The 26,458-nt window shown below is 39.1% G+C and overlaps 1 protein-coding gene across 2 annotated transcripts in view; it reads left to right on the forward strand.

Moving 5' to 3' along the window:
- Positions 1-26,458, forward strand: part of SLC9A9 (solute carrier family 9 member A9) — a 602,343-nt gene that overhangs the window by 471,132 nt on the left and 104,753 nt on the right. For both annotated transcript variants that reach the window (XM_010381303.2, XM_030929287.1), the window contains exon 13: positions 10,426-10,480. In XM_010381303.2, coding sequence (XP_010379605.1) covers positions 10,426-10,480 — 55 coding nt within the window. The remainder of the gene's footprint in view (positions 1-10,425; positions 10,481-26,458) is intronic.

The raw sequence follows: 26,458 nt of genomic DNA on the forward strand, positions 1-26,458 counted from the left end.
TTTAATTACTAAAATACATGGTGTTGTAATAACTTCAAATCCTCTTCCCAAATTCCATATGTTTTATATAATACATGAATATTACCTAGTGTAGATTCTACATGTTAGCTGTTACTATAATAATGTTGTGTCTCCAGCTCCCTTTTCACCCGCTGCCTTCCTTCCATGCTTCATGGTGGAGATACCTTTGTTGACCTTAGGCTTTTGTTCCCATCTCTTTCTGCTCTCAGGAATAAGTCTGATTCACTTGTATCTGGTGTGAATACAAGCTCAAATATTACCTCTCCCAAGTCCTTGCCTTGTAAGGCCTAATCTTCAATGAGGAATGAAGAGCTTTATCCTGTGCTAAGGAAGTCTAGGCATTGGCAGTTAGCGAAAGTCATGATTTGGGAGGAAGCTTTCTCAAAACATCTTATAAACCATCTTTCCCTATTAATAGGCAAAGCTGATATGGTGGTAAGGGAATGGGGGCAGGGGGCAGTTCAGCATCAACCATTAGAATTTTATGTTTTGAATTAGTTGTGTTGTAGGTACATATCCATCAATTTTGCAAAGCTTTGTTGTTCCCTTCTAAGGATTCTTTCCAAGATATCACTCCACAAAAATATTTGCTTTGGCTGGGTTAAATGTTATTCTGGATTATTGCATAGAGGAGTTTTACAGTTCTTTAAATATATTATATATATATTCCATGCATTCCCCCCTTATTGTCAAAATATACTTGTGATTTTGTAGATGATGTTCATGGGGAGAATATGCTCCTTGCATCAAGAGAACACATTCCCATTAAGGCTACTTCCCTTCCAGGTTTCCCGCTGAAGCCTGAGCACATCAAAGAGCAGCAATGTGGAGACTCACCCTGAGATCTCACTGCTGACCCCTGATGCACGCCAAGCATGGTCTTTAATGGCAAGCTGGGATTAGGCCACAGTTCTGCCTGGAGTTTCTCATAGCTTGGGACAGTGAAAGTGAGGGAAGGAGATGCACTTCTGGCATTAGATCATTCTGTTTATTTAACTGTGAAATAACCACAGTGATTTTCAGGTTTTAGGTTTCCACTTCTTGCTCAGACCCCTGACAGTCTGGGATTTGTTTTTCAACCATTTATGGTTTCATATCAACATATAAAGCTGCTACAACTACTTCATATTCAGTAATAAAATGCCCCTCTTTTTTCCCATATAACTTGTTCAGTCTGACATTGTGAAGACTCCCCACCCAGTAACACTAGAATTTTAAAAAGCAAATCCACTTGAAAGGATGGCTTTTCTGGGGATGTGCATTTGACTCTGATAAATCCCTAATTGCCCAGGCAGGCCACCCAGAGTGAAGCCTTGGGGAAGAAAGGCCAGATGCCTTGATAAGCTATTACATCTGTCTTCCTACCAAAGGGTGTCAGTATGCTTGCAGCTTAGGTCAAAAGAAATCAGTCTGTGTATTCATTTTCAATCTAGTTTCTAACGGACTCTTATCTGTAGCCTGAAATTAGCTTACATCTTGGCAGAACTAAGTACTCCAAACTCAAGGGAAGTTGTGCCAAACATAAAGTACAGGATGTAGATCTGCATTTGTGTCTGTGACATGTACTTGCTTATTCATGTTTATTTTTCAAAGAACATAATGTTTTCAGCACACTTATACACTCCAAAATGTATATCTAAATTGTCAGACACATATAAACAACGGTCACACATTTTTATCTCTGCAGCCAGAACATCCCCACTCTTAGTTTTTACACTCCAAAACCTGCATCATAAATAAGCCTCCACTGGAATCAGAAATCACAAGGAAAATCACAGGTGAGGAAAGGTAAAACATAACTGTTTTGCTGGAAATCTTGACAGTTAAATCTTTTATTCAGGAGGCCTAAGTAGCAAAGACAACAATATCTATTAATACCACTACCACAACAAGAACAACAGCTACTGCTTCTAAGTATTTTCTAGGGGCCAGATCCTGTGCCAAGCCCCTTACGTGTATTATCCCACAACAGCCTATGACATACTTACCATTCCTATCTCCATTTTGTGGAAAAGGAAACCGAGGTACAGTTTCCTGCCTAAAGTCACACAAGGAAGTGATGGGAACAGCCAGTCAGAATGTCTAACTCCTAATGTTCGTGCTCTGTGCCTCTTCTTAGCTGTTACCTAGTATTTTCAGTCAACCATGTCAGCAAAGAGTTAAAAAGAGACCTGACCCTTCTTTAGTCTAGTCAGCCCGATAGAGTTTCATGAAATCCATTCCATCTCCATAATCTCTAAGAGAAAAGTAAATGGCATATGGGCAACCTTGGAATACCAGGACAGGAATGGTGCATGAATCCTTGACCCAGCTGTTTTCAATTTGGTAATCAGACAAGTCCCAGGGGTAGAAAAATGGACCTAGCAAAGCATGTGAGTACCAGGCAATGACAGTGTGTCCATGCAGTGGTGGAAACCCAGAGGGGCATCACTGCTCTCAGCAGCATCCCAGCTCTGCATCTTCATCTCCTGTGGGGGGGGCTCACAATCATATCACATACTTCATGTCCCCAAATTATAGAACCCCCCTTTCTTCCTTCTTCTCCCTCTAACGCTTCTTAAATAAGATGTCCAAACTGTCTTTAAATACTTGACATGCCACACCCTTCTCCAGCTTCCATGAATATTCCTAGTCCATTTATCTTGACCTTGAAGAACTCATTATCCCTTCCTTATTCTTAGACTTTACCTTTTGGTCAGAATCTCCACTTCAGACAAGCAACTAGACAAAACTCTGAGGGGGTTGCTATTTTTCTTGAGTTGATAACTCAACTATTTTTCTTGAGTTGATAACTTGAGTAGAGAGCTGACTTTGCTTCACTCACAATAGAAGTGCTCAGATCCGATCTTACTGACCCTGAGTTTCAGTTTTATCTTTCTAATAGGATGTCCCTTGGGGGAAATTCCCATGCACATGCTTCTCCTTCTTTAATATGGCTAATGGTAGGACGAACCATTCAAGTGTCTGGAGTAGAAACTCAGAATCACCTCAATACTTTCCTCCTCTTCTTCCCACAGTGAGCCTGTCACGCACAATGGCCCTCACCACCCCTTCATGTGTACATCTCTGAAATCTATATCTCCTTTTCCACCACTGCTAACTTAGTTAAACCCTAATGAACTCTTGGTTGGACCATTGCAGTAGACTACTAAATGACCTCCATGCCTCCAGTTTCTTTTTTTTTTTTTTTCTTTTCTATCCCAACCTGAAGACAACCACCAGTTTCTTAATATCATAATGTATACTTCCAGTGATCTTTCTAAAACATAAATGTAATTATTTCACCCCCTACTGCCTACAGAGAAACAAAAAATGCTTTCCTAAGCATAGCACTCAAGATTCTTCATAATTTGGCCTTATGTTACTTTCTGGTGTCATCCAAAGCAACTCTGTTCACCTCCATGTTTATGACCCTCGCAGTCTAGCCATACAGAGTTATTTATGATGTTCCAACCTACTTTGTTCCCCTATGCCTTTGCCCATGCTTTGCCTGGAGTCCCCTCCCCTAAACTTCTCTCTTACCATTAAACTCATTCTCACTTTTCAGTGTCCATTTCCTCTGTGAAACTTACCTAAATGCTCCATAGCTCATCTTGATTGGGCTCTTTGTTGGTGTGTTCAGATAATTAATGTACAATGCTTATCACACCATACTGTAGTTCTTTGCTTCCGATCTGTTTTTCCCATTAAATCTTGGGTCATTGATGGCAGGAATCCTATCATTGACCTTTATATCCTAGCATCTGTCATTTATGGAAAAGCCACTCTTGTCTTTAACCTATATTGTATTTATGACTCAATGTAGGGTACATCCATTTCTCTAATAATAACAGCACTAACAAGGAGAGCATCAACTAATATTTCATGAGTGCTTCCTAGATGGCAGCCAATATTTTATATATTTTATTAACTCATTTCATCCTTATAATAGCTCATGAAATAGATACATGCTTATCCCCACTTATAGTTGGGAAAACTGAGATTTGCAAAGGTTAAGTAATTTGTCTCAAAGTTATGCAAGTAGTAAATAATGGAAGTGAAATTTGAATCCATGCAACCTGATTCCAGGGTCCAAATTCTTAACTACTGTGCCACACTTAAATTACAAAAGGAACCAAAGTGAGTTTTTCCACTTACTTTAGTTCATTTTCTTGTTTCCCAAATTGAAATTAAAATATTTGAATTATTAACTGTATTAATGTTGGTCTTACACAAGCTCCAGGATTATTTAGTCAAATAATACAGGGTACAGTCGCGGATGTTGGCCCCCAAGTGATATTCTCATAGCTACACAATAGTCCCCAAACCTCAGTGGGTATTTTTCAGACTCCTCCATTTCAAGCTGAATTTATGTGCTCACTATCCAGCCACTCTTTCCTTACTGAAAATGTCATTTTTTAGACTTTGCCATCAAAAGCAGGTCTTAGAGGAAATAATGTATCTTCCCCACCACCCAGGCCCTGTCAGCAGGGGGCTCAAAAGAATCAAAACTGCACCTAAGACTACTGGAATTCACATGATGAAACTAAGCCCTAGTAGCATTTCAGTGCCTTTTCAGAGGTGCTAAGTGATAAGAATCAGAATGGAATTTGTTGGCTTTAATGGGAAAAGTGAGCCTTTTGTTAGTTACCTTGCTTTCCCCCTAAGAAAAACTCAACTTTGGGGCATTTTTTTTAAAACTATGGTTGGGTATAAGAGCATCCCGAGATTTTAATATGTCCAGTAAAACTCACCAAAGAATGGAAGCGCAATAGGAAGGGAGGGTGCATTATGGTGCACAAGAGATGTGTTTTGCTCTGAAAATGGAGCTTGATGCTCATTGTAAATGAGGAACCCGGAGTGAGATGTATGAGGGCACAGCTGGGAATATGTGCGAAGCTTGCCTTCATTTCCATATGAATACCATAGAGGCAGCACTCAACTTGCTTAAAATTTAAAGGTACATCAGGAATGCAAAACATCATATAAAATTTTAACCAGCCTTTTTAGTTGCTTTCTAATTCTTTACTGGTTCTTTATTTCCCTATATTTTTTCTACATTTTTTCCTCTATATTTTCTTGGGCTGTGTGGTTATTTATCCCTCCACCCTCGGCTCACCTTTTCTAAGGCTGCATGCACCTTTACAATTATTTATCCACTGCGGGCACCTATTCTTTATAATAATGTATTTCTTTCTCTTTCCTTCCCTTTTCACCTTCCTTTTCTTTGCTTGCTTTCTGCTCAGCTCTTCCCTCTTCCTTCTTTCCCCTTGCTCCTCAGACACCATCTTTTCCTTCTTTGTGGCCTTGTTACCCTAACTAGTCTACCAATAAATTATAAATAATTCAAAACCAGGCGAGGCACAATGGCTCACACCTGTAATCCCAGCACTTTGGGAAGCCAAGGTGGATGGATCACTTGAGCCCAGCAGTTCGAGACTAGCCTGGGCAACATGGCAAAACCCCATCTCTACTGAAAATTTAAAAATTAGCTGGATGTGGTGGCACACACTTGTAATCCCAGCTACTCGGGAGGCTGAGGCAAAAGAATCACTTGAACCCAGGAGGTGGAGGTTGCAGTGAACCAAGAACATACCACTGTACTCCAGCCTGGGTGACAGAACAAGACTGTGTCTCAAAAACAAAAGAAATAAATTTTTTAAAAAATCAAAACCTAGGAAGCTTGGCCCTCTTTAAACAGAAACAATGTTTTGCTATGAGACCAGAAATCCTTTCTCTACACTGGCTGCTCCCTGTGGCTCAGTTGTGGTTGTTGCTATATATTCAAAGGTTGCCCAGTGCAGAAACAAGTACTAGGAGGGTTTATCTGTGAAAGTAATAAGTAACTGAGCTCTGGCCCCACTGATAAGTACTGAAAAATAATATCAATAATAGCTGCTAACATTCTTAAAATCTTACTATATAATAACAGGTCCTAAATTTTCTCATTTAGTCCTCACCACAACCCTGTGAAATGGGTTCTCTAATTATCCCCATTGTGCTAGTGAAGAAACCAAGATGGAGACAGAGTGAGTGACACAGGTCACGAGGCAAGTGAGAAGCAGAGCCACATTTCTCAACCCAGGCAGTCTGGCTACAAACCACCCTCTTGACAGCTGGGTTTCACTGACCCTTCAACAACTACAGGGTAATCATGAAGGCCAGATTCCAACTAGGGCCAATGTATACTGTAGAGCTTGCCCTGCATGGTTGGGTATAACCAGACAGGTGAGCAAAGGGTGAGCCAGGGTTGCCACAGACAAAACAAGGTGATCTCTGGTGCCCAGAAGGGATTCTGTTTGGGAGCACAGAGTAGAGTTGGAGGAGTACAGCTACTTCACTCCAAGTCTCGGTAACTTCTAGTTATGGGAGATCTGAGACCTAGGAAGGGCATCGTGGTGGATGGGCCAAGATGGTGATCAGACAGAAGGGAGGACAGTGCTTGGAGTTCAGGCAGGGTATCTCACAAGTTCAGTGGTAGCCAGCATGGCCCAAAATACCAGCCTGGAGTTTGGAAGGAGGGGGTCCAGTCCATGGGAGAGAAACTGGCAGATTATCGTTTGGCCAGAGCTCAGCGACTGTATTTGGTACCAGGGCTCAGAAACAAGGACAAGTCCAGTTACCGAACCCAGGACACTGTCCAGATCAGATGAGCAGAAAGGGTAGCTAGCTTAACATTGAGGGAGAGGTGCTAAAGACCCTTGGATGTCACCTAAGGAGGTTGGACTTCATACTGTGATCTCACCTAGGGGGCTGCTATATACATGTAACACCACAAACTGGGACGATATTATGTCTACTTTCTAATAATCTCTCAAAAACTCATTATATATAAATGATCTTTTGTGCACAAAAGTGGATGTTCATGCATTAAAAAGAGCTGTAAAAAGTTTTTGAAAGTGAGTGGATACATGGTTAACCCTAAAATAACATCAGTTTCATATTCTGACTTGCTTTCTTGAAGAGGAGAGTAAGAGATACAGATGTAGTTGGCATGTTTGCATACCCCCTGGGATGCTTTGTGAAGGTGCCATGCATGTCTATGTCATATATCACAATCAAGAAAAGGCAGAAAATTGCCCTCCAAGGCTATGGAAGTTGGTCTGAGGGTGTGCAAGGGTATTATAAGAACAATTGTGTGTGATTGTAAGTCCTCCTAAAATATTTGAAATAGATAGATAGATAGATAGATAGATAGATAGATAGATAGATAGATAGACAGATAAAATAAAAATAAATTTGTCAGGGTTAGTCCTACAATAAATTAAAAGGGGTGGGGTTCATAGGGACAATATGTTGACATATTGTCACAGCCAGGAAAAATAAAGGAAATCTAACTGTCAGATACAAGAATTAAAAAAAAAAAAAAATTGACAGTAGCCAGGTACCATTTATTGTGGTCATAAAAAGGTTCATACACCTCTCGGAAAGCGTTATAACGCAGCAAGTATTAGACTTTATGGGACCAGTTGCAATGTCGAGTCCTCCAGTTAAGATTAGAATATCCCCCTTACACCCTATTTAAGGAGGCAGGTAGCCAAGAAACATATATTAGCCAGATTTTCATCAAAAGTACCTAATATCACAAGTGAAAGAAGGCATTGTTTCCTTCATGGCACTTAAGCTGTGGTACTTTTTTTTATATTATCCTCATTGAACCTCCCAAACTGTATGCCCTATGCAGACAAGGACCATGTTCACCCTGGCTTCCCCAGGAGGGAAGCACCTTTCATGGAGGTTGTCTTTCCTCAAGCCACTTGTGGCATTTGTCCTGCTCTGGACCTGTCCTGAGATGAGATGTGGGAGGAGGTACAGGCTTCTTCCCAATCAGGCCTCTGAGATGCCTTCCACTGAGTCCCCATCAACTGAAAGAATTTCATCCACTTCCTCCACCCCATCTAGCTGTGCAGGAATGTCTGCTGTGATTGCTGCTGTGAAGAAAACTTTCACTTTAGTGAAAGGCCTCAGTACTGCCTCAAACGTTAAATGTTGGGCTTCTTGTAAAATTCTATTTTTGTCCTCTCCAAGTTTCTAGACAGAGACCTAGGAAAAGGCCCTAAGCAGATACAGTGGTGGGAGCCCCATGACCCTCATTTCAGTTCACTGCCAACCTGGGTGCCCAGCAGCTTCGTCCGTGAGATCTGGGCTTATCCAGCAATGAAGCCTCTAGGGAGCAGCCAGCACCTGCCGGAGGGCTCTGATCCACCACATAGCTGTGAGAGTGGCCTAGCCCCGTAAGAGAAGTGGGCTGGGAGCCTCCACACCTGGGTTCCACTGTCAGAGGCAGGCCATCCCCACCCCTCTCTACACTGCTGTTCTCCCCTCGTCCCTTCGTCCCTTGGTCCCTTCCCCTCTCCTTTCTCCTCCCTGACATCCTTTCCCTCTCTCCTCCCCTTTCCTTTCTTGTTCCTTCTCAGATGACATAGATCAAATTGCTAGTTTTCCTATTCCAATAATCAAAGGTTCCTCCCCTCCAGAGGCTCTTCCCAGTGCCCTAAAGGCAAAAATTTCAGCACAGAATAAATAGCTATGAATTTGCCCCCCTTGGTTAGAGAGATGGGGCTATTCATGTCCACAAGACACTTACCTGTGAAGAATCAGAAGTATTTTAAACAGGTGGGACTTTACCATTACTGTTCTCCTTATAAAGAGTTACACATTTGCTTGACTGGAGGCTTCTCACGTGGCTTTGCTTCCCCCACTCCAACAGCAGGCCTGGAAGATGATTACGGAGGTGTTTATGATAAACAAGAGTTGAAGAAAAGTCCCTAAATGTCTAGCAAATGTGGATTCACAGGAAGGACTCTGGTGGAGCTTGGGCCAGACCTCTCCCCAGCCCTCCCACCCTGCCCCACTCCAGCTGAAGCAGGCAGAGGGACGCTCCCTGGAAACAGAGGAAGTTTGAGTTTCAGGGCCCCTCACTTGGTCTGGCCCTCCAAGGCCCTGGGAAGATCCCCAGTACTGTGTTCCCATGGTCTTATATTTTTGTAAGATTTGCAAAAAAATACATAGTTTCAACACAGTTGGGTTCAACTGCTGTTTCTTTCCACTACAGCTTCCTTTTCCTCATACTGCTCCTCTGATCAGATGGTGTTGGAATAGCTGTGGGCATTTGGGGGATCCAACTAAGGGGAAACTGAATTGAGAGTGCATTTAGTTTAGATTGAATGGGATACATTCGTGTGGGCTGCAGTCACTTCTGTGCATGGCTAAGCCACTGCTGTCCACCCCAGAGTAGGAATGGCTTACAGGAATAATGCACAAGTCTGAATTAAATATAAACGTGTCCTATGGTGCCTGGCATCAGAAGTCTGTGGTTAGTGAAGGAAAAACAAGGTTTGAGATGCATTGAGCCAGGCTGGAGACTCTGTTGAAAATTCTTCTAATCATGAGATATATAAAATGCAGTTTTCATTGAAGCCTCGTCAAAATGGAAATCCAGGAATATATTCAATGACAAAGCATGTACACTGATAAGTACACTGTGCATTGCTTATGGGAATTGCATAAAATAAAATTTATCAAAAATCTTGCATTTGCGGGGCCTTACCCTGTAGCAGTGAGGCACATAGCAAGCAAGCATGTCTGTGTGTAAGAAATCGTGCCTTAATGCCTTCCAACTATCAACAATTTTTATCAGTCTTGCTAGAGGAAAGACTGCCTTATCTTTTTATTCTCTAATACAAAATCATTATCATATAAAGAGAGTAGCAAAGTTAGGAGGCAAAAATTCCAGAAGAAAGTTATTTTAGCAGTGTGTCAGACAGTTAATTAATTAAAATGTTTTGTGTTTGTCCTGGGCTTTGAGAGGTCTATTGCAGTTGCCAGCTTTAAAAACATAGTAATTTTTTTGTGACTTATCCTTCTGAAGAGTCACTTTCACTCCCAATTTTGTATTTATATTTTTGTATTATTTTCCTTAAAGAGAGAGTCCCCAAACTGTATACTCCTCAGACTCCACAGTCTGAATCCTCCCTATGGGGAAGTCTCTAGAAAAACGTTCTGTTTACTCTGCCTCAGGAAACACTGCTCCAGGCTGGGCACACACATTCCCAGGGCATTTTGGTCAATGGGTGGTTGCCGAGGTACCAGGCCACCTTCTCTCCAGAATGTGTTTTTGGGGCTATGGAGGTCTTTTTCCTGATGGCTGCTATCCTAGGTTTCAGGGATGTTTACCTTGCCAGGAAAGACAGTAGTGAAGAGTTGCTGTTGATGCTTAACTTCTCCAGCATCCTGAGGCCCAGCTGTTCAAGTTCTTATTTTGGTATAAATCTGCGGTTCTTTTGATTCAAGAAGAGGTAGGATAGTTTTCTGCCAAATCTTTTCTCAGATACACACTGTGTTTGGGTTAGGTCATCTGACACGCAAGACTGTCTCATTCCTTCTGCAGCAGGGGATTGACCAGTTTTCGGTTTTCTTTAACAGAGTTGGCGTGGACCTGGATGAAAATCTGAAGGAGGATCCCTCCTCACAACACCAGGCAAGTCAAAGAAACCAATGCACAGAATATAGAGATATGATTGTTCTGTTCCATAGGCTGTTCCATGTTTGTCCAGCATGTGACCAAGGAGCTATTTCTAAACGGAGCTTCCTCTGCTGATAAAACAAATGAGATGACAATAAAATACAAGGGAATTCAGGGTGTTGATAACTTCTAGCATGTGAATGCTTAGAACTAGCATGTACTTGCAAGCCTCTCTATGGCAGCAGGAAGCCTGGAAACTTTACAAAGTACAAGCAATACCATGATGGCTCTTAGAATGACGCACTCCATAGCTAAAATCCCTACCCAGCAACTTGCTAGCTAGCCGACTCAGTGAAATTTACACAAAGTATGTCCAATGCATGTTGCACAAACAACAAATTGACTTATTTCTCCTGGACGGCTTCTCATTTATCCGGTCTGAGGCCCGAGAAACTCTCTAGGTGATCCATTCCTGACTTAATTGAGCAACAATTATCTACAGAGACCTGAAAATCCTTTGGGGTAATTGTTTAGAACAATGAGCTCTTCCCTGATATATTAGTTCGTTCTCACAATACTGATGAAGACATACCCAAGACTGGGTAATTTATACAGGAAAATAGTTTAATGGACTTACAGTTCCACATGGCTGGAGAGGCCTCACAATCAGGGCAGAAGGCAAGGGGAAGCAAGTCACATCTTACGTGGATGGCGGCAAAGAGAGAGCTTGTGCAGGGAAACTGTTTTTAAAACCATCAGATCTAGTGAGACCCATTCACTTTCACAAGAACAGCATGGGAAAGACCGGTCCCCATAATTCAACTACCTCCCACCAGGTTCCTCTCACAGCACATGGGAATTGTGGGAGTTATAATTCAAGATGAGGTTTGGGTGGGAACATAGCCAAACCATATCACCTCAAGTAGGGGAAGTGTATTCTCCAAACTGAATTTGAACCAAACGTCAAAGTAGAATCTATCATCGTCGGTTTTGCACTAGCCATTTTAAACTCAGTACTTAACACAAATAAGCAAATGCAGGGAAATTTTACACCTTTTTGCTGAAATTAGAAGTAGACAGACATAGATGTAATAGGAGAATATCATAAATAAGTGATATTGCTTAATGAATTGTGTTATGAGCATATTTGTATTCTAAGGGACTCCCTCTCTCTTTTATTTCATGCTTATTTTTCCAATAATGCCATCAATGAGGCTCAACTGGTGAGTTTTCCTGGGCAAGACACTGTTTTCCTGGCACACACAGATGAGACAAAGAAAGGAGCCCGTGCTCTGTGGAAAAGGCTGGGAAATTAAGTTGGTGATGATCCTGGCTCTCATGTACTTTGAGTTTTTTTGTCACATGTGTTCCAAGGCCAGGCAGTTTCCACAGACTCCATTGTCCAGGAAACACACCTAACTGCAGGATGGAGCACAGCAGGGGTGCCCAAAGCACTGGGATTAGAGCCAGCCTGGTGACCTTAGAAAGGAGATCAAAGCCCATCTCCTTACACTGGTGGGCTATAATGAATAGTCAGTAATGTCTGGTGGTGGCTGATTTTTAAAAAGCATTTTCATCTTGTATCGGTCAAATAATTCATTCTCCTACCTTCAAGCGAAACTTTTATCTAAATTTTGTCCTTCTTGCATACCTTTTTCTTTAAAAGAAGAAAAGACACAATTATAAAATTCATCAAATAAAATTCTCTATCTTCTAACTGCCTAATATTCTACAATCATATATACCATTATCGGTAAAAATTTCCTACTAGCCCAAAATGCTTTCTTTTATAATTTAAATGTATTTTATTTTATCTCATTCATGTGACACTTTAAAACAAAGTTCATCATTATTAAATCAGTAACAACTCTTACCTGAAGATATTATAGCAATAAAAGTCACTTTTTTATTAGAGAAATAGGATAGCATAACATAGAACAGTGAAAACGCTGTGATATTTGGGGTCTTGGGCAAAGTGTTTACGCCTTTGGGTCTCAGTTTCCCTCTCTATAAAATGTAAATGATAACGTCTACCTCTCCAGGCTGTTATTTATGATAAGGGAAATGGGGTTTATGAAAATGACCCAACTTAATTAAGCTAAACCCATCTCATTTTATGAATGATTGGAGGCAGCTTAAACCACCACATATAGTAATAGTAAAATATTTTTATAGAATTTTAAAAATCAGTAAAAAATATTAATAAGAGCAGATAGTCAAAACCAGAGGGGTAAAAAGAATCATGAATAAGCAGATCATAAGGCCTTATATACTTGCTGTAGTCAAACCATAAGTAAGCTTTCTGATGGCCAAAGGGGAAATAAAGAAATAATAATTGGTAATTTATTAAATTCATATCATTAGAAGGAAAAATCATACCCTCTCCTCAAGTGATACAAGACATCACTATGTTTTTAAAGAAATCTCTCACTTGGGGCCTCCTGTAGAGGACACATAAAGCACTACCTAAATGTTAAGTAAGTAGCATTATCATTGGCATGGCTCCTCCTGAACTGCTGCTACCTACAAATGATTTTATTTTTAAGAAGTATGCTGTAAGTGTTCTTATTCATGATAATGTTTGATTACCAAAGAAGTTACGTTTCAGAAAGAGGTTTTCTCCACATATTGGGATAATTCTTATCTTCAGTATCAAGTACAGGAAACAGTGGGCTCTGATGGGAGGTAACAAGCTATAGTGTCCGCACAGCTGCCACTGAACCTGGACCATTTTTTGGTACTTTCCAAACTGTCAAGAACCTCTCTGCTCTCATTTTGCCTGGCAACACCTGTCTTATTATCAACATCTCTTGTTCTGTTGGATTATATAATGTAATCCCAATTCTTAGGAGGATTGTATGTTTCCCCTTGATTTGCATTTATTAAACTGGGTTTGCATTAACAAATAGGTTAATCCTTGTAATGCGCAGGCTTAACACATAAACAAAAGACCCTTCTTACTTACCAAAAACTAAAAATTTTGCAGGGAGTTATAGTTGTTACTGATTATACACTCAAAATCAAGAATAAACTATACAATTATATATATTTAAAATTATATATATTAATATGTTTTTAAATTTTGTCTTTGTTCTCTGTTGTGGAAAGTAAAATAACTTTTGGGAATGTGAACTTGTAGCTGTGGCTAACTACTAATGTCACAACTTTCCTTTTTGCCATACAATACCTTTAGAATGTGAATGGTGTTACACGATTATTTGCATCAGGCACAAAAGCTTTAGAGAGCATGTTCCATATGCAGATATTACACTCTGGATGTATACTTCATGCAAATGTGCTAATTTGAGAACTGGAAGATATTGCAGTTGTGAATTTCATGCCTCTTAAACGTGAAAAACAAAACCCTCAGGTAGCCTCCCACACAACAGGAAGTTTCCCTTGTAATTGACTCCTTGTACTTGAAAGCACACCTTTTCAGAGTAGGTGATTGTCACTGGAGCACCGTACTTGCCTTCAGTCTTTTAATAGAAAACTCCTGCTACTCAAGGAAGGCTGCCAGTATTGTTTCTCTTTTTCCCTTTTGCCATTTGATCGTACTCATTCCCATATTCTTTGGGCACTGGCTATTATTCTTAACACTGCTCTAAGCACCTAATATGCGTTTGCTCACTTAATTTCCAAGATAATCCTGAGTGGCTACTATAAATATATGCATTTTACAAATAAGGAAATTGTACACAGAGACAAAACTTGCCCAAGAACACACAGAAGGGAGAGGTGGAATTTGAACCCAGACAGTTTGGTTCCGGAGTTTCCACTTAACTGGGATGCATGCATATATTCATTCATTTACTCATACAAGTAATTCTTGGTACCCACTCCTATGGCACTAACCTAGATGTGAGGATTCAGGAGTTACCAATTCAAAGTTGTCTTCCTCCCAGAGTATATACTGTAATGGGGGACACTGATAAGAGAAAGGTAAACTACATTCTGTGCATTCAAAGCATGATCACAGTAAAGCAGGTCAGAGGATAGAGAACAAAGGAGGAGGCTACTTGGTCAGGGTGGAAGTGGCATTTGATCAGAGGCCAAATGATGTGTGGAAGAAACAATCCATGTGAGAAGGGGTTGAGGACAGGTAGTCTGGCAGAGGCTACAGCAAGTATGGAGGCACTGGAGTCACAATGGGTTATGGTGTGCACAAAAGCAACAGGAAGCGCAGCATGGCTGGAGCTGAGTAAGCAGGGTGGGAGTGAATGGAGAAAAAGTGGGAAAAACAAACAGGGGCAGGGGCCAGTCCATTGCCCATGGTGTTAGGTTTGAGTTTTTTTCTAATGTGATAGACTCCCTTGATGGTTTGGTTTGGAGCTTGAAAGTAATAGAAGTAGCCCATTAAAAAAAAAACTGTCTCCCCTTTCCACCCTGCCAGCTGTTGTGATAAGGATAATTTTTATCTTTTTACATACAATTTCATTTTCTAACACTATGTTTGTTTCTTTATGGTTTCTCAATGTTACCTTCCAAATTTCTTTTGTTTCTGAAAGTCCCTTCATTGAAATTCTGGTTTTGGTTGTCCTTTATTCTTGTGTGTAACCTGGGTGGATCAGTTCTGGTCACTGCAGTGCATGAAAGTGAGCAGAGCTGAGAAAGGTCTGAAGAAGGGCAACTTCAATAACTGACAGAGGGACCTGCTGTCAGAGCAACAGGGATTAAAAGGATTAGGATTTTTCCATCAGAAAGACTAGAACGAAGAAGGGATACAACAAAGTATCTGTAAAAATATGAAAGGTGTAAAGTGAATGAAGACTTGTTTGCTAACTCCCAGAAAACCATAACCTGGAATACCTTTGAAGCCTGGAAGAGGCCATGGGTGAATAATAGAAGTATTTGTTCTTCTGCACAATTGATAGTTCTTATTCACAGTCATCCAGAGTTGCAAGACTTGGAAATATAAGTAGGTTCAAGAAGGGAAGAGATTAATTTAGTAGATAGTGGGGTCATCATGGTCATTAAATAAAATTTTTCTTTGTGAATATTTTCAAATGTTCCTAATAAACAGAAAGATAAGAGAATAATGAATCTCAACATACCCATCCCCCAAATTTAACAATTATCAACATTTATCCATACTTTTTTCGTTTATTGCTCCTATACTGTTGGAGTTAGTCTCATAGAATGTAAATTTCACACTGCACTTCTACAGATATTTCAGAAACAGAATACTAGTCTCAAAATTTGATGTGACCTAGGTGAGAGTTTTTGTAATGTCATGTCATTCCAATGTCATTGTAATTAATGGTATTTTGAGAAAAATAAACATTTCAGAGAAAATATCTTGGGTTTTCCCTTGGCCAACATTGAATTTATTTTGGTTATACTTACTTATGGATTTTAGATGTATTTTTATCTTACCAGTAGTTCCTGCAAGTACATGTTCTAGAAAGTAGGAATGATAACAAGGAAGAAGTAGAAGGTGGCAACTATACTTTAATAAGCATTTTTATATATTAAGTGATTAACAATTATATACATATATGTATATATACATAATCACATTTAATCTTTGCCTTGACCAATCAAGATACCTATATCACTCCCGTTTTACAAATGATGAAATTGGAGTTCAAAGAATTAATTTTCCCAAGACAACAAACCAGTGATTGGCTGAACCAGAACTAAAGGCCAAAGCTGTTTCATTCTCACCATTGCACCACATCCAATCTATTAATGTGTTCTTTCTTCCCAGTAAGATAGCCTGTCAGTCAACATTTGAGTAATCCTTTCCCCGTTAACTCCTGGCCAGCCTCATTTCCCAACCCTATCGAGAGTATCAAGCATATTCTCATTTCAAGAGGCTAGAGTATATTCCTCATCTTTGGAATCCTTCCCTTCACCCAAACCCAGTAGGCTGTGAGTATGGGTCCATTGTCTAGGAGGTCTTTTCCTACTGCAAAGTGTGTCATCCTTCACTCACAGTGCAGCAGGCTCTACTGTCTCCCAGGAGGAGAGGGCCAACCTGCATCATTCTCTGCTTGTTACTTCCTCCCATCAAGGGTTGAGTCTTTAGCTCTTATTCATGCAGATGTCTAAAGGAAGAACATAACCAGACAAGACAAGGGTTCTGAGGCAGGAATATACCTACCTGTTCGAGAAATAGCATAGATGCAAGTATAGCTACAGTGAGCCACCAAGAGTACTATAAGAGATATAGGCAGGATCAGTTATCTATTGCCACATAATGCTGCATAACAAACAAAATCTCAGAGGCATGAACAATAAATACTTATCTCACAAATCTTTGGGGTTCAGTTTTTCTGCAGTGGACTTGTTCGTATATCTAGGGTCAGCTACAATTTGCTAGATAACTGCTGATCTTAGCTAGGCTTGCTCATATGTCTGGAGTTGGAGAGCTGTCGGCTGATCTAGGATAACTTTAATAGGGATGACTTAAGTGCCTCAGCTGCGTACCACATGATTCTCATCTCATCTGGGACCAATGGGCTACCCTGAGTGTGTCTTTCTCCTGGCCATGACAGAGGGCAAGAATGTAAGCAAAAACAGGCAAGGTTTCTTGAGGCTGAGCATCAGAAGTGATATGTTGGCACTGCTGCTACATTCTGTTGAGCAGAGAAAATTACAAGGTCATCCTAAAAAACAGATGTATGAATAAATGACTCCTATTTGGTCAAAAGAACTGCAGATTTACATGGAAAAGGCTGTGGATACAGGGATGAAAAAACGGCACCTCTAATGCAATTAATCTGCCATATATTAGGTCACATGGGCCAAGGTCAACCGTTTGGACCTTATAGTAATCTGTACAGTTTCAGACTTTCAAAATGTACTAATACTTCTTTTATTGATTCCAATTGATATATCTTGGGGAATATTCCGTGTGTACTTCAATGTGTATTCTTGCAACTGTTTCAATACTATACCAAACAACTGCAGAATCCAGTTGGCATAGCTCAGTAAGTGCAAATTATGTCAACTTGTTTTTGTTTTATCAGTTACTGATAAAACCTCCAATCGAACAATTGAACTCATGGATCTAGAGAGTAGAAGGATGGTCAGATGTGTCTAGGAAGAATAGTAGGGGTTTGGGGAAGTGGGAAAGGTGGGGATGGTTAATGAGTACAAAAAAATAGAAAAGATGAATAAGACCTACTATTTGATAGCAAAATAAAGTGACTCTAGTCAATAATAACTTAATTGTATATTTTAAAATAATTTAAAGAATGTAACTGGTTTGTATGCAATTCAAAGGATAAGTGCTTGAGGGGATAGATACCCCATTCTCCATAATGTGCTTATTTCACATTGCATGCCTGTATCAAAACATCTCATGTGCCCCATATATATATATACCTACTATGTACCCACAAAAAATGGTTTTAAAAAATAATTTAAACATTTAAAATAAAACCTCCAATTATAATTAGGAATTTTCCTATTTCTTTATCTGTTAAATAGTGCTTCATATGCTTTTCACCGGATATAGAATTCTGGTTTGATGGTTGTCTTCTTTGAAAGTCAACGATTTGAAAATCACATTTTGTTGTGTTCTGGCCTCCTTTTTTTTTTGTTTGTTTGTTTTGTTTTGAGACAGAGTCTCGCTGTCTCCCAAGCTGGAGTGCAGTGGAGCCATCTCCGCTCACTGCAAACTCCACCTCCCGGGTTCACGCCATTCTCCTGCCTTAGCCTCCCGAGTAACCCGAGTAGCTGGGACTACAGGCGCCCGCCACCACACCTGGCTAATTTTTTGTATTTTTAGTACAGACAGGGTTTCACCGTGTTAGCCAGGATGGTCTCAATCTCCTGACCTCGTGATCCGCCCACCTCGGCCTCCCAAAGGGCTGGGATTACAGGCATGAGCCACCGTGCCCGGTCTCTGGCCTCCATTTTTTCTGATAGAAGTCAGTTGAATTTTTTTTAATTTCCCGGAACATAATATGCTCCATCTTTCCCTGGTTGCTTTTAAGATTTTTATCTTTATCTCCAGTTTTTAGAAGTTTGATTCCTATATGCCTAGCTTTCTTAAAGTTTATCCTAATTTGTTTTCACTGAGTTTCTTGGAACTCTGGGTTGATATTTTCATCAAATTTAGGAAATATTCAACTATCCCTTTTTGAAAAATTTTTGTTCTCCATGTTCGTACTGCCCTCTTTCTAGCCCTCCAATCTTATATATATTAGGCTACTTCATATTTTTTTCTCATATCACTTAGGTATTAGTCTATTTTAATCTTGTTTCTCTGGGTTCTACAAATTGCATAATTTTTACTGATCTCTTTTCAAGTTCACTGACACTTTCTTCTTAGTATCCAATCTGCCCTTAAGCTGATCTAGTAAATTTTTAATTCCAAATATTGTACTTTTTGGTTCTAGAAATTTTTAATGGCTTTTTTTCTTCTTTTTTTACTATTTCAGTGGCTTTGGGGATACAGCGGTTTTTGGTTACATGGATGAACTATAAAGTGGTGAAGTCTGAGATTTTAGTGCGCCCATCACTGGAGTGGTATACATGGTACCCAATGTGGAGTTTTTTAATCCTTAGCTCCTCTCAACCTCCCTCTTCTAAGTCTCTCAATTTCATTATGTCACTCTGTATGCCTTTACATGGCCATAGCTTAGCTTGCATTGATAAGTAAGAATAAAAGTTATTTGGTTTTTGATTCCTGAGTTATTTCATTTAGAATAATGGCCTCTCATTCCATCCAAGTTGCTGCAAAAGACATTATTTCATTCTTTTTTATGGCTGAGAAATGTTCAATGGTATATATATACCACATTTTCTTTAGCCACTCATTGGCCAATGGGCCCTTAGGTTGGTGCCATATCTTCACAGTTGTGAATTGTATTGCAATAAATATATGCTGCAGGTGTCTTTTTGATATATGGACTTATTTTCCTTTGGGTAGATACCCAGTAGTGGAATTGCTGGATCAAATGGTAAATCTACTTTTAGTTCTTTAAGAAATCTCCATACTGTTTTCCATAGAGATTGCACTAATTTAAATTCCCATCAGTAGTGTATAAGCATTCTCTTTTCATCACATTCATGCCAACAACTATTGTTTTTTGACTTTTTAATAATGGCCATTCTTGCAGGAGTAAAGTAGTATCTCATTGTGGCTTTAATTTACATTTCCCTGATAAATAGTAATGTTGAGCATTTTTCCATATTTTTTTGCCATTTGTATTTCTTCTTTTGAGAAATGTCTATTCATGTCATTTGTCCACCTTTTGATGGGATTATTTTTCTTGATCCGATTGAGTTCCTTATAGGTTCTGGATACTAGTTTCTTGTCAGATGCATAGTTTGCAAATATTTTATCCCATTCTGTAGTTTTCTCTATTGATAATTTATTTTGCTACGCAGAAGTTTTTTAGGTTAATTAGGCCCCATTTATTTTTGTTTTAGTTGCATTTGCTTTTGGGGTCTTAGTCATTAATTCTTTGCCTAGGTCAATGTCCAGAAGAGTTTTTCCTAGGTTATCTTCTAGAATTTTTATGGTTTCAGGTCTTAGATTTATGTCTTTAATCCATCTTCAGTTTTTTTTTTTTTTTTAATAAGGTGAGAGAAAGAGAGGTTCACTTTCATTCTTCCACATGTGGCTATCCAGTTTTCCCAGTACCATTTAGACCATTCCATTGGTCTATGTATCTACTCTTTTACCAGTACCATGCTGTTTTGGTAAGTATAGCCTTAGTAGTATAATTGGAAGTCCAGTAATGTGATGCCTCCAGATTTGTTCTTTTTGCTTAGGATTGCTTTGACTCTTCAGGCTCTTTTTGTTCCATATGAATTTTAGAGTTGTTTTTTTCTCATTCTGTGAAAAATGATAGTCATTTTGATAGGAACTGCATTGAATCTGTAGACTGCTTTAGGCAGTATGGTCACTTTCATGATATTGATTCTTCTAATCTATAACTATGTGATATGTTTCCATTTGTTTGGATCTATGATTTCTTTCAGCAGTGTTTTTGTAGTTCTACTCATAGAGATCTTTCACCTCCTTGGTTAAGTATATTCCTAGGTATTTTATCTTTCTTTGAAGCTGTTGTAAAAGGGATTGAGTTCTTGATTTGATTCTCATCTTGGTCACTGTTGGTAGACAGCAGTGCTACTGATTTGTGTACATTGATTTTGTAACCTGAGACTTCACTGAATTACTCTATCAAATTCAGTTGTCTTTTGGAGGGGTCTTTAGGGTTTTCTAGGTGTACAATCATATCCTCAGTGAACAGTTAACTGCTTGACTTCTTGTTTTCCCATTTGGATGCCCTTTATTTCCTTCTCTTGCCTGATTCTAGAATTTCCATTTTGTTCTTTTAATACCATTTACATCCTTCTGAAATCTTCACTTGTGTTTTCATTGTCTCTTTGTCTTTAAATTACCTAGTATATTTTTTAGAGTATTTTAATGCCATTGCCTGTTAATTCCAGCATCTGAGCCATTTGAAGTTCTGTTTCTATAAGTTACGTTTCTTCTGGCTGCAGGTCATGCTTTTCTGCTTCCTCCCATGTCCAGCAGTTGTTGTGACATGCTAGGCATTATGAATATTACATTGAATGGAGTGTGGAATATTCTATAAAGGTCGCTGAATTTTATTCAATCAATCCGTTAAAATTTTGTAAGCCTTAGTTCTATGCTTGCCTTCCTTGATACATTTTCATTTCATCCTCGGTTTTAGGGCATGGTCATTATTCTAGAACATTGTGTTTACTCATAAAGCATGTTTTTTTCTGAGTTTTCAACAGAATAGCTGACTTTTGGCTTTTGCTGGACCAAACTGCAGTGTTTCCTAGCACCATATGATCTCAATCTCTCCATTTATTTCTCAGTTTCACAAGAGTTTCTCCCTGCAAGCCTTTGTAAACCTCAACCTGTGCATGTACAGGTCAGTGTTCAACCAAGGACCTATGGGAAACATCTCCACAGGCTTCTAGGTGTCCTCTCTGTGCAGTTTCCTCCTCTCTGTATACAGCCACTCCAGCGGTACCCTAACTCCCATCTCTAGCTCTTCAACTCAGTGAGACTGCTGTTCTCTGCTTGAACTCTATCTCCTTACCTTCAAGGGAAGGACTTACAGGCAACAAGTCAAGGAGAATAGAGGGCTCACCTCATTTGTTCCCTTCTTTCAAGGATCACAGTCCTTTGCTGCCAATTATCCAATACCTGAATCCTATCATATGTTTATGATCCAGTTTTCTGTCATGGCTAGCCATTGTGAAAGTGATGTTGAAGTGGTTTTTGTAGGAAGACATATTGTTTTGCTTTGTTTTTAGACACATACAAAATACTAAAGAATGGAATCACAAATCTAAATGTGAGACTCTTATCTTTACTATGGCAGTAGTGGCTCTGGGTTTTGTTATTAGCATGAATCAGGATCTTCTTGTTCCAGGGAAAATTGTTTGTTAGGGCGTGTGTGTGTATGTGCGCACACATGCATGTGCTTGTGAACATGTATATATGAGTTATCACACTAACTGAATTATGAAATGTGTCAGGTATTAGTTAAGAATATGATGAAGCAGGTACAGTGAGATGCTGTGAACTTCCTTCTCTAAGTTGGTCCATCACTTTTTGTCTTTGTATTTAATCTTCAATCTGTAAGATGGGTATATTGGACCCAGGATAGTTTTTGATATACTTTTAAGAGGGAACATATGTCTTCTATACCACAAATGTTACTTTTTTGAAAGCACTTCATAAACTGTAAAAAGCTATGCAAATGTAGGCCTCAACATATTATCTTTCCAAATTGTATTTCAATACCTTTCACATCTAGAATTTATTATTCCAGTATATCATTGTATTTTCTATTGCTGCATAAAAAAATTGTCCTAAAATATAGTGGCTTAAAACAAGCCACATTTATTATCTCAAAGTTTCTATGGATCAGGAATTGGAAAGCAACTTAACTGAGTGTTTCTGATGCAAGGTCTTTCATGAGATTGCGGTCAAGATGTCAGCTAAAGTTAGAATCATCGAAGGCTGGACTGAGCCTAGAGGATTTGCTCCCATGTTGGCAGAAAGCCTCCGTTCCTTACTGGCCATTGGCAGGCATACTTAATTCCTTTCCACATGGATCTCTTCACAGAGCTTCTTGAGTGTCCTCACAAGAGGGCAGTCAACTTTTCTCAGAGCACGTGGTCCAAGAGAGACAGCAAAAAAGAAAGCCACAATGACTTTTTATGACCTAATCTTGGATATGACACACCATCATTTCTGCTATATTCTATTTATTAAAAATGAGCCATTAAGTATGACCCACACCCAACAGGAAGAGAAATTAGGCCCTATCTTTTTCTTTTTTTTTTTTTTAACCTTCAAAGAGATTTTTTTTTTAATTTTAAAATTTTTAATTGGCATGTTGTAATTGTACATACTTACAGGGTACAGAATGATAATTTGATACATGTATACAATGTGTAATGATCAAGCAAGATAATTAGCATAGCCATTACCTCAAACATTTCTCATTTCTTTGTGTTAGAAACATTTAAAATCCTCTCTTCTAGCTATTTGAAATTACGCAATGAATTATTGTTAACTATATTCACCCCACAGTGCTGCAGAACACTAGAACTTATTCTTCCTATGTAGCTGTAATTTTGTACCTATTAACCTCTCTCTATCCTCTCCTCCCAACTACCCTTCCCAGCCTCTGGTAACCACAATTCTACTTTCTATCTCTAGGTAAGTTCCATGCTTTAAAGGAAAAAGTATCAAAGAATGTGTTAATATGAACTTTAAGACCACCACAATATCATATAATATTTTCCTGAACCAAAGAATTTATTTACCTCTGGATTAACTTGGATCTACTATACAAAGTTACCTGGACCAAGCCCTTTCTTTGTAGCTAAAGCATGAGTCAAGCCCAAAAGTTACCTGGACCAAGCCCTTTCTTTGTAGCTAAAGCATGAGTCAAGTCCATCTGCTGGTCAATCTGTGTGATCTCTGTGTCATCTTAACAGTTTTATCCATCTGTGGCTAGTTGTCTCAGTTTTCTTCTCTCTAGGCATGTATTTTCTGACTGTATCTTCCTGGTAACATTTATGAATTTAACTGGGCATTAGGATGGTGAGAATATTTTTATAAAGTGCTTTCTATGTAGAGGCTAAGAATTAATGATTCACCCTTTAAAATGTAAATTTGAAAAAAAAATTTCTATTTGCCTCTTGATTATATACTATGTTCCCTCTTCAGAACCCAGAATTCTTTCTCTTTAGAGGCATGGAATCTGATCCTCTTCTTGGTAATTAGAAAATCAAGGTAATGCATTTGAAATTGTTACACAAATATACTCCAATTTGGAAGGAGACGGTAGGGCAAATGTATTGGTAACAAATTCTATTCACATGTACTACCCTAAAAAGTGCTTTTGAGCCCATAAAGAGCTCTGCAGATTTGTTATGGTAATTATTTGTCTTTGTTATTACTTGGTGCAACTTCCACTGACATTAATATTGAATATGAAATCTTGAGAAATAGAAAGGAAAATCCTCCCTCTCTCACTTAATCCACTGAATCCCCCTGAAATGAGGAGCAATCCCATATGATTATCCCAAAGCAGAATTCATCCAGTTCACTTAGCAAAGTCCTCATATTTGAATATTGACAGAGGAACGTATTTACGTTTGTCTAGTTCTTTTTCATCAAAGTTTACAATAGACAATCCCTTCTTGCTTTGCTGTCTGTTTTCCACAGATTTCTTGCCAGAACCTTTGTTTTCTCTCAGGGGTTCAAATAAGCACAAAACAGAGTACCATCATAATTTTTCTGTTGCTCCCTCTCTAGGGGTGTTAAATATTAGGGGATCACCTAAAAGAAAACTACCCACTGCTTGCTATTCTCAGTCACTTCCCAACCTCTGGTCTATTGCCTTATTTAAGGAGAAAAAGATATCAAATACCCCAGTCATTTTTAAAATATTCCCAGAAAAAAAGAGGTTAATAAAAGAGCCAGAAAATCCCCATGTATCAAACATTCTGCTGCTTACAGTATCTAGTTAAATAAAAGTTGAGATTCCACATGCTTGACCCACCAGTTCCCACTTACAGCTGTGAAACATGAGGCTCAAAGTTGGTGTTATTAGTATTAGTATTACTAAAATGTTATAACTAAACTCAAATCTTGGTCTTCAGTTTCTGGAACCTATGCTTGTTCTAACATGCACTCCATATCCCCTCTGGAATAAAGATCCTCAAAAGAGAAGAAATATTGCTAATGTTAAGAAAAATACCATCAAGTTCCAGATTCAACTTGTGATGACTGCTCACATCTATTGTCCTTGAGGTGTGAGCTGATCTTTACTTCAGAAGAATCCAGATAGACTGATGCTACCTGCTGTCTGCTGCCCATCTGGACCCTCCCGTGGGCTGGCCTTCTGTGCTGCTTCATCAGATACCTTCCCTGTTCCAGGGTGATTTCAAAGGCCGGCCTTCCCTTAGCACATTTATCTTCAACCCCCAGTGCACAAGCAGAGCATACACTAGACTAACTCATTTATTTCTACTCATTTATTGATGGCCTTTCATAACCAAGTTATTAAGTCATCAATAACTTCAGAGAAATAAACTAATGGATCTGCAACTGGGTCAACAGATATTTAAGACATATTCTGAACATTTCATCTAGGATCGGTATAAATGTCAATGGTGGGTCATCAGTGGTATTTTCCCCACCTGGGAAAACATATTTCACAGATGTTTTATTCTAATTAGATCCAAGTTTATTCTTCATAAAGTATTGAAATGAATAGCATCTCCAGTCACCCACATGAAATGAAGGTTTTTAAAAAAGAGATTGCATGTGTTAATAATTTTCCAAAACACTACCTAACGTGTGTTGCTCCCATCAGCTGACCATAAATATCCCTGGAAGGTTTGCCAAAAATAGAGTATAAGCTCTTTCAGAAGTGCTTATGAGTTCTGATATATTCCCCTCGGGAAATAAAAAGGAGAAGAAAAGGAGAGAAAGAGAGGATTTCTAAGACCTTGGGAAACCCTTGAAACCAGTATCTAGAAGTCTAAAGAAATTCCTAACACTAAAGTTAAGCTTCTATGGGGACATTTTCAAAGCCACTGGCTTTGAGGAGAGCTGAGGGGAGCCCTGCATTTCAGTTATGTTTCGAGGTATGTATACCTGCAATATCTCGGCCTGCAGGAGGAGCATTCCACTGTTCTGACCTCCCCTTTTGCACTAGTTTGCTCTCCATTTGTATCCTGGGGCCCCATCTAGGTAAGAGAAATCTTGCCTGCTTAGGGCCTCAGTATTCTTGGAAACCTATATGTATCCCAGTTACATCAGTTTCCTCATCTGTAAAATAGGAATAATAATAGACCACACTTAATCAAATAATTATAAGAATCTGAAGTGTTAATATATGAAAAGTACTTAGAATGGTGTCTGGCATATGGTAAGTGTTCAAGAAGTACAGCTATTACTGTTGCCATTAATAAAAAGTCTTTTCCATATGATTAGCACCTAAGAGACCAGCCAGTCCAATTTCCTCAATTCATTTTACAGACAAGGAAACTGCAGCCCAACGAAGTTACGTAGCCTATTAATAGAATGTCCGTGCTTTTGAATTAAAGGCTGAATTACAAACCTGCAGAAAAACATTCTCTCCGGAGTCCGGCAGTCCTAGACTAAAATTCCAATTGTTACCTTTCAGTTGTGTGACTTTGAACTCACTTCTTTCCTTCTCTGGGACTCTTTAAAATCCCTATGTGCAAAATAGGTACAATGCAACCTACCTTGATAGAGTATTGTGAGAATTGAAAAATAATGACTGAAAAACTTAATGACTGGATAATGTAACTAGCATTCTGCCTGGGAGTTCATGGGCATTCAATAGCTTGGGCCCATCATTATTGGGAACATCATTCAGCTGCAGCGCTGCAGACTGGCTGCCAGAATCCCAGCCCCTGATTGCCAGTATAGCTCACCACAACACTCCCCACCCTTACATAAAAAAAAAAAAAAAAAAAAAAAGGGAATTTGCTCTCATT

The sequence above is a fragment of the Rhinopithecus roxellana genome, chromosome 1 (assembly GCF_007565055.1).
Source record: "Rhinopithecus roxellana isolate Shanxi Qingling chromosome 1, ASM756505v1, whole genome shotgun sequence".
In the NCBI taxonomy this organism is placed as follows: domain Eukaryota; kingdom Metazoa; phylum Chordata; class Mammalia; order Primates; family Cercopithecidae; genus Rhinopithecus; species Rhinopithecus roxellana.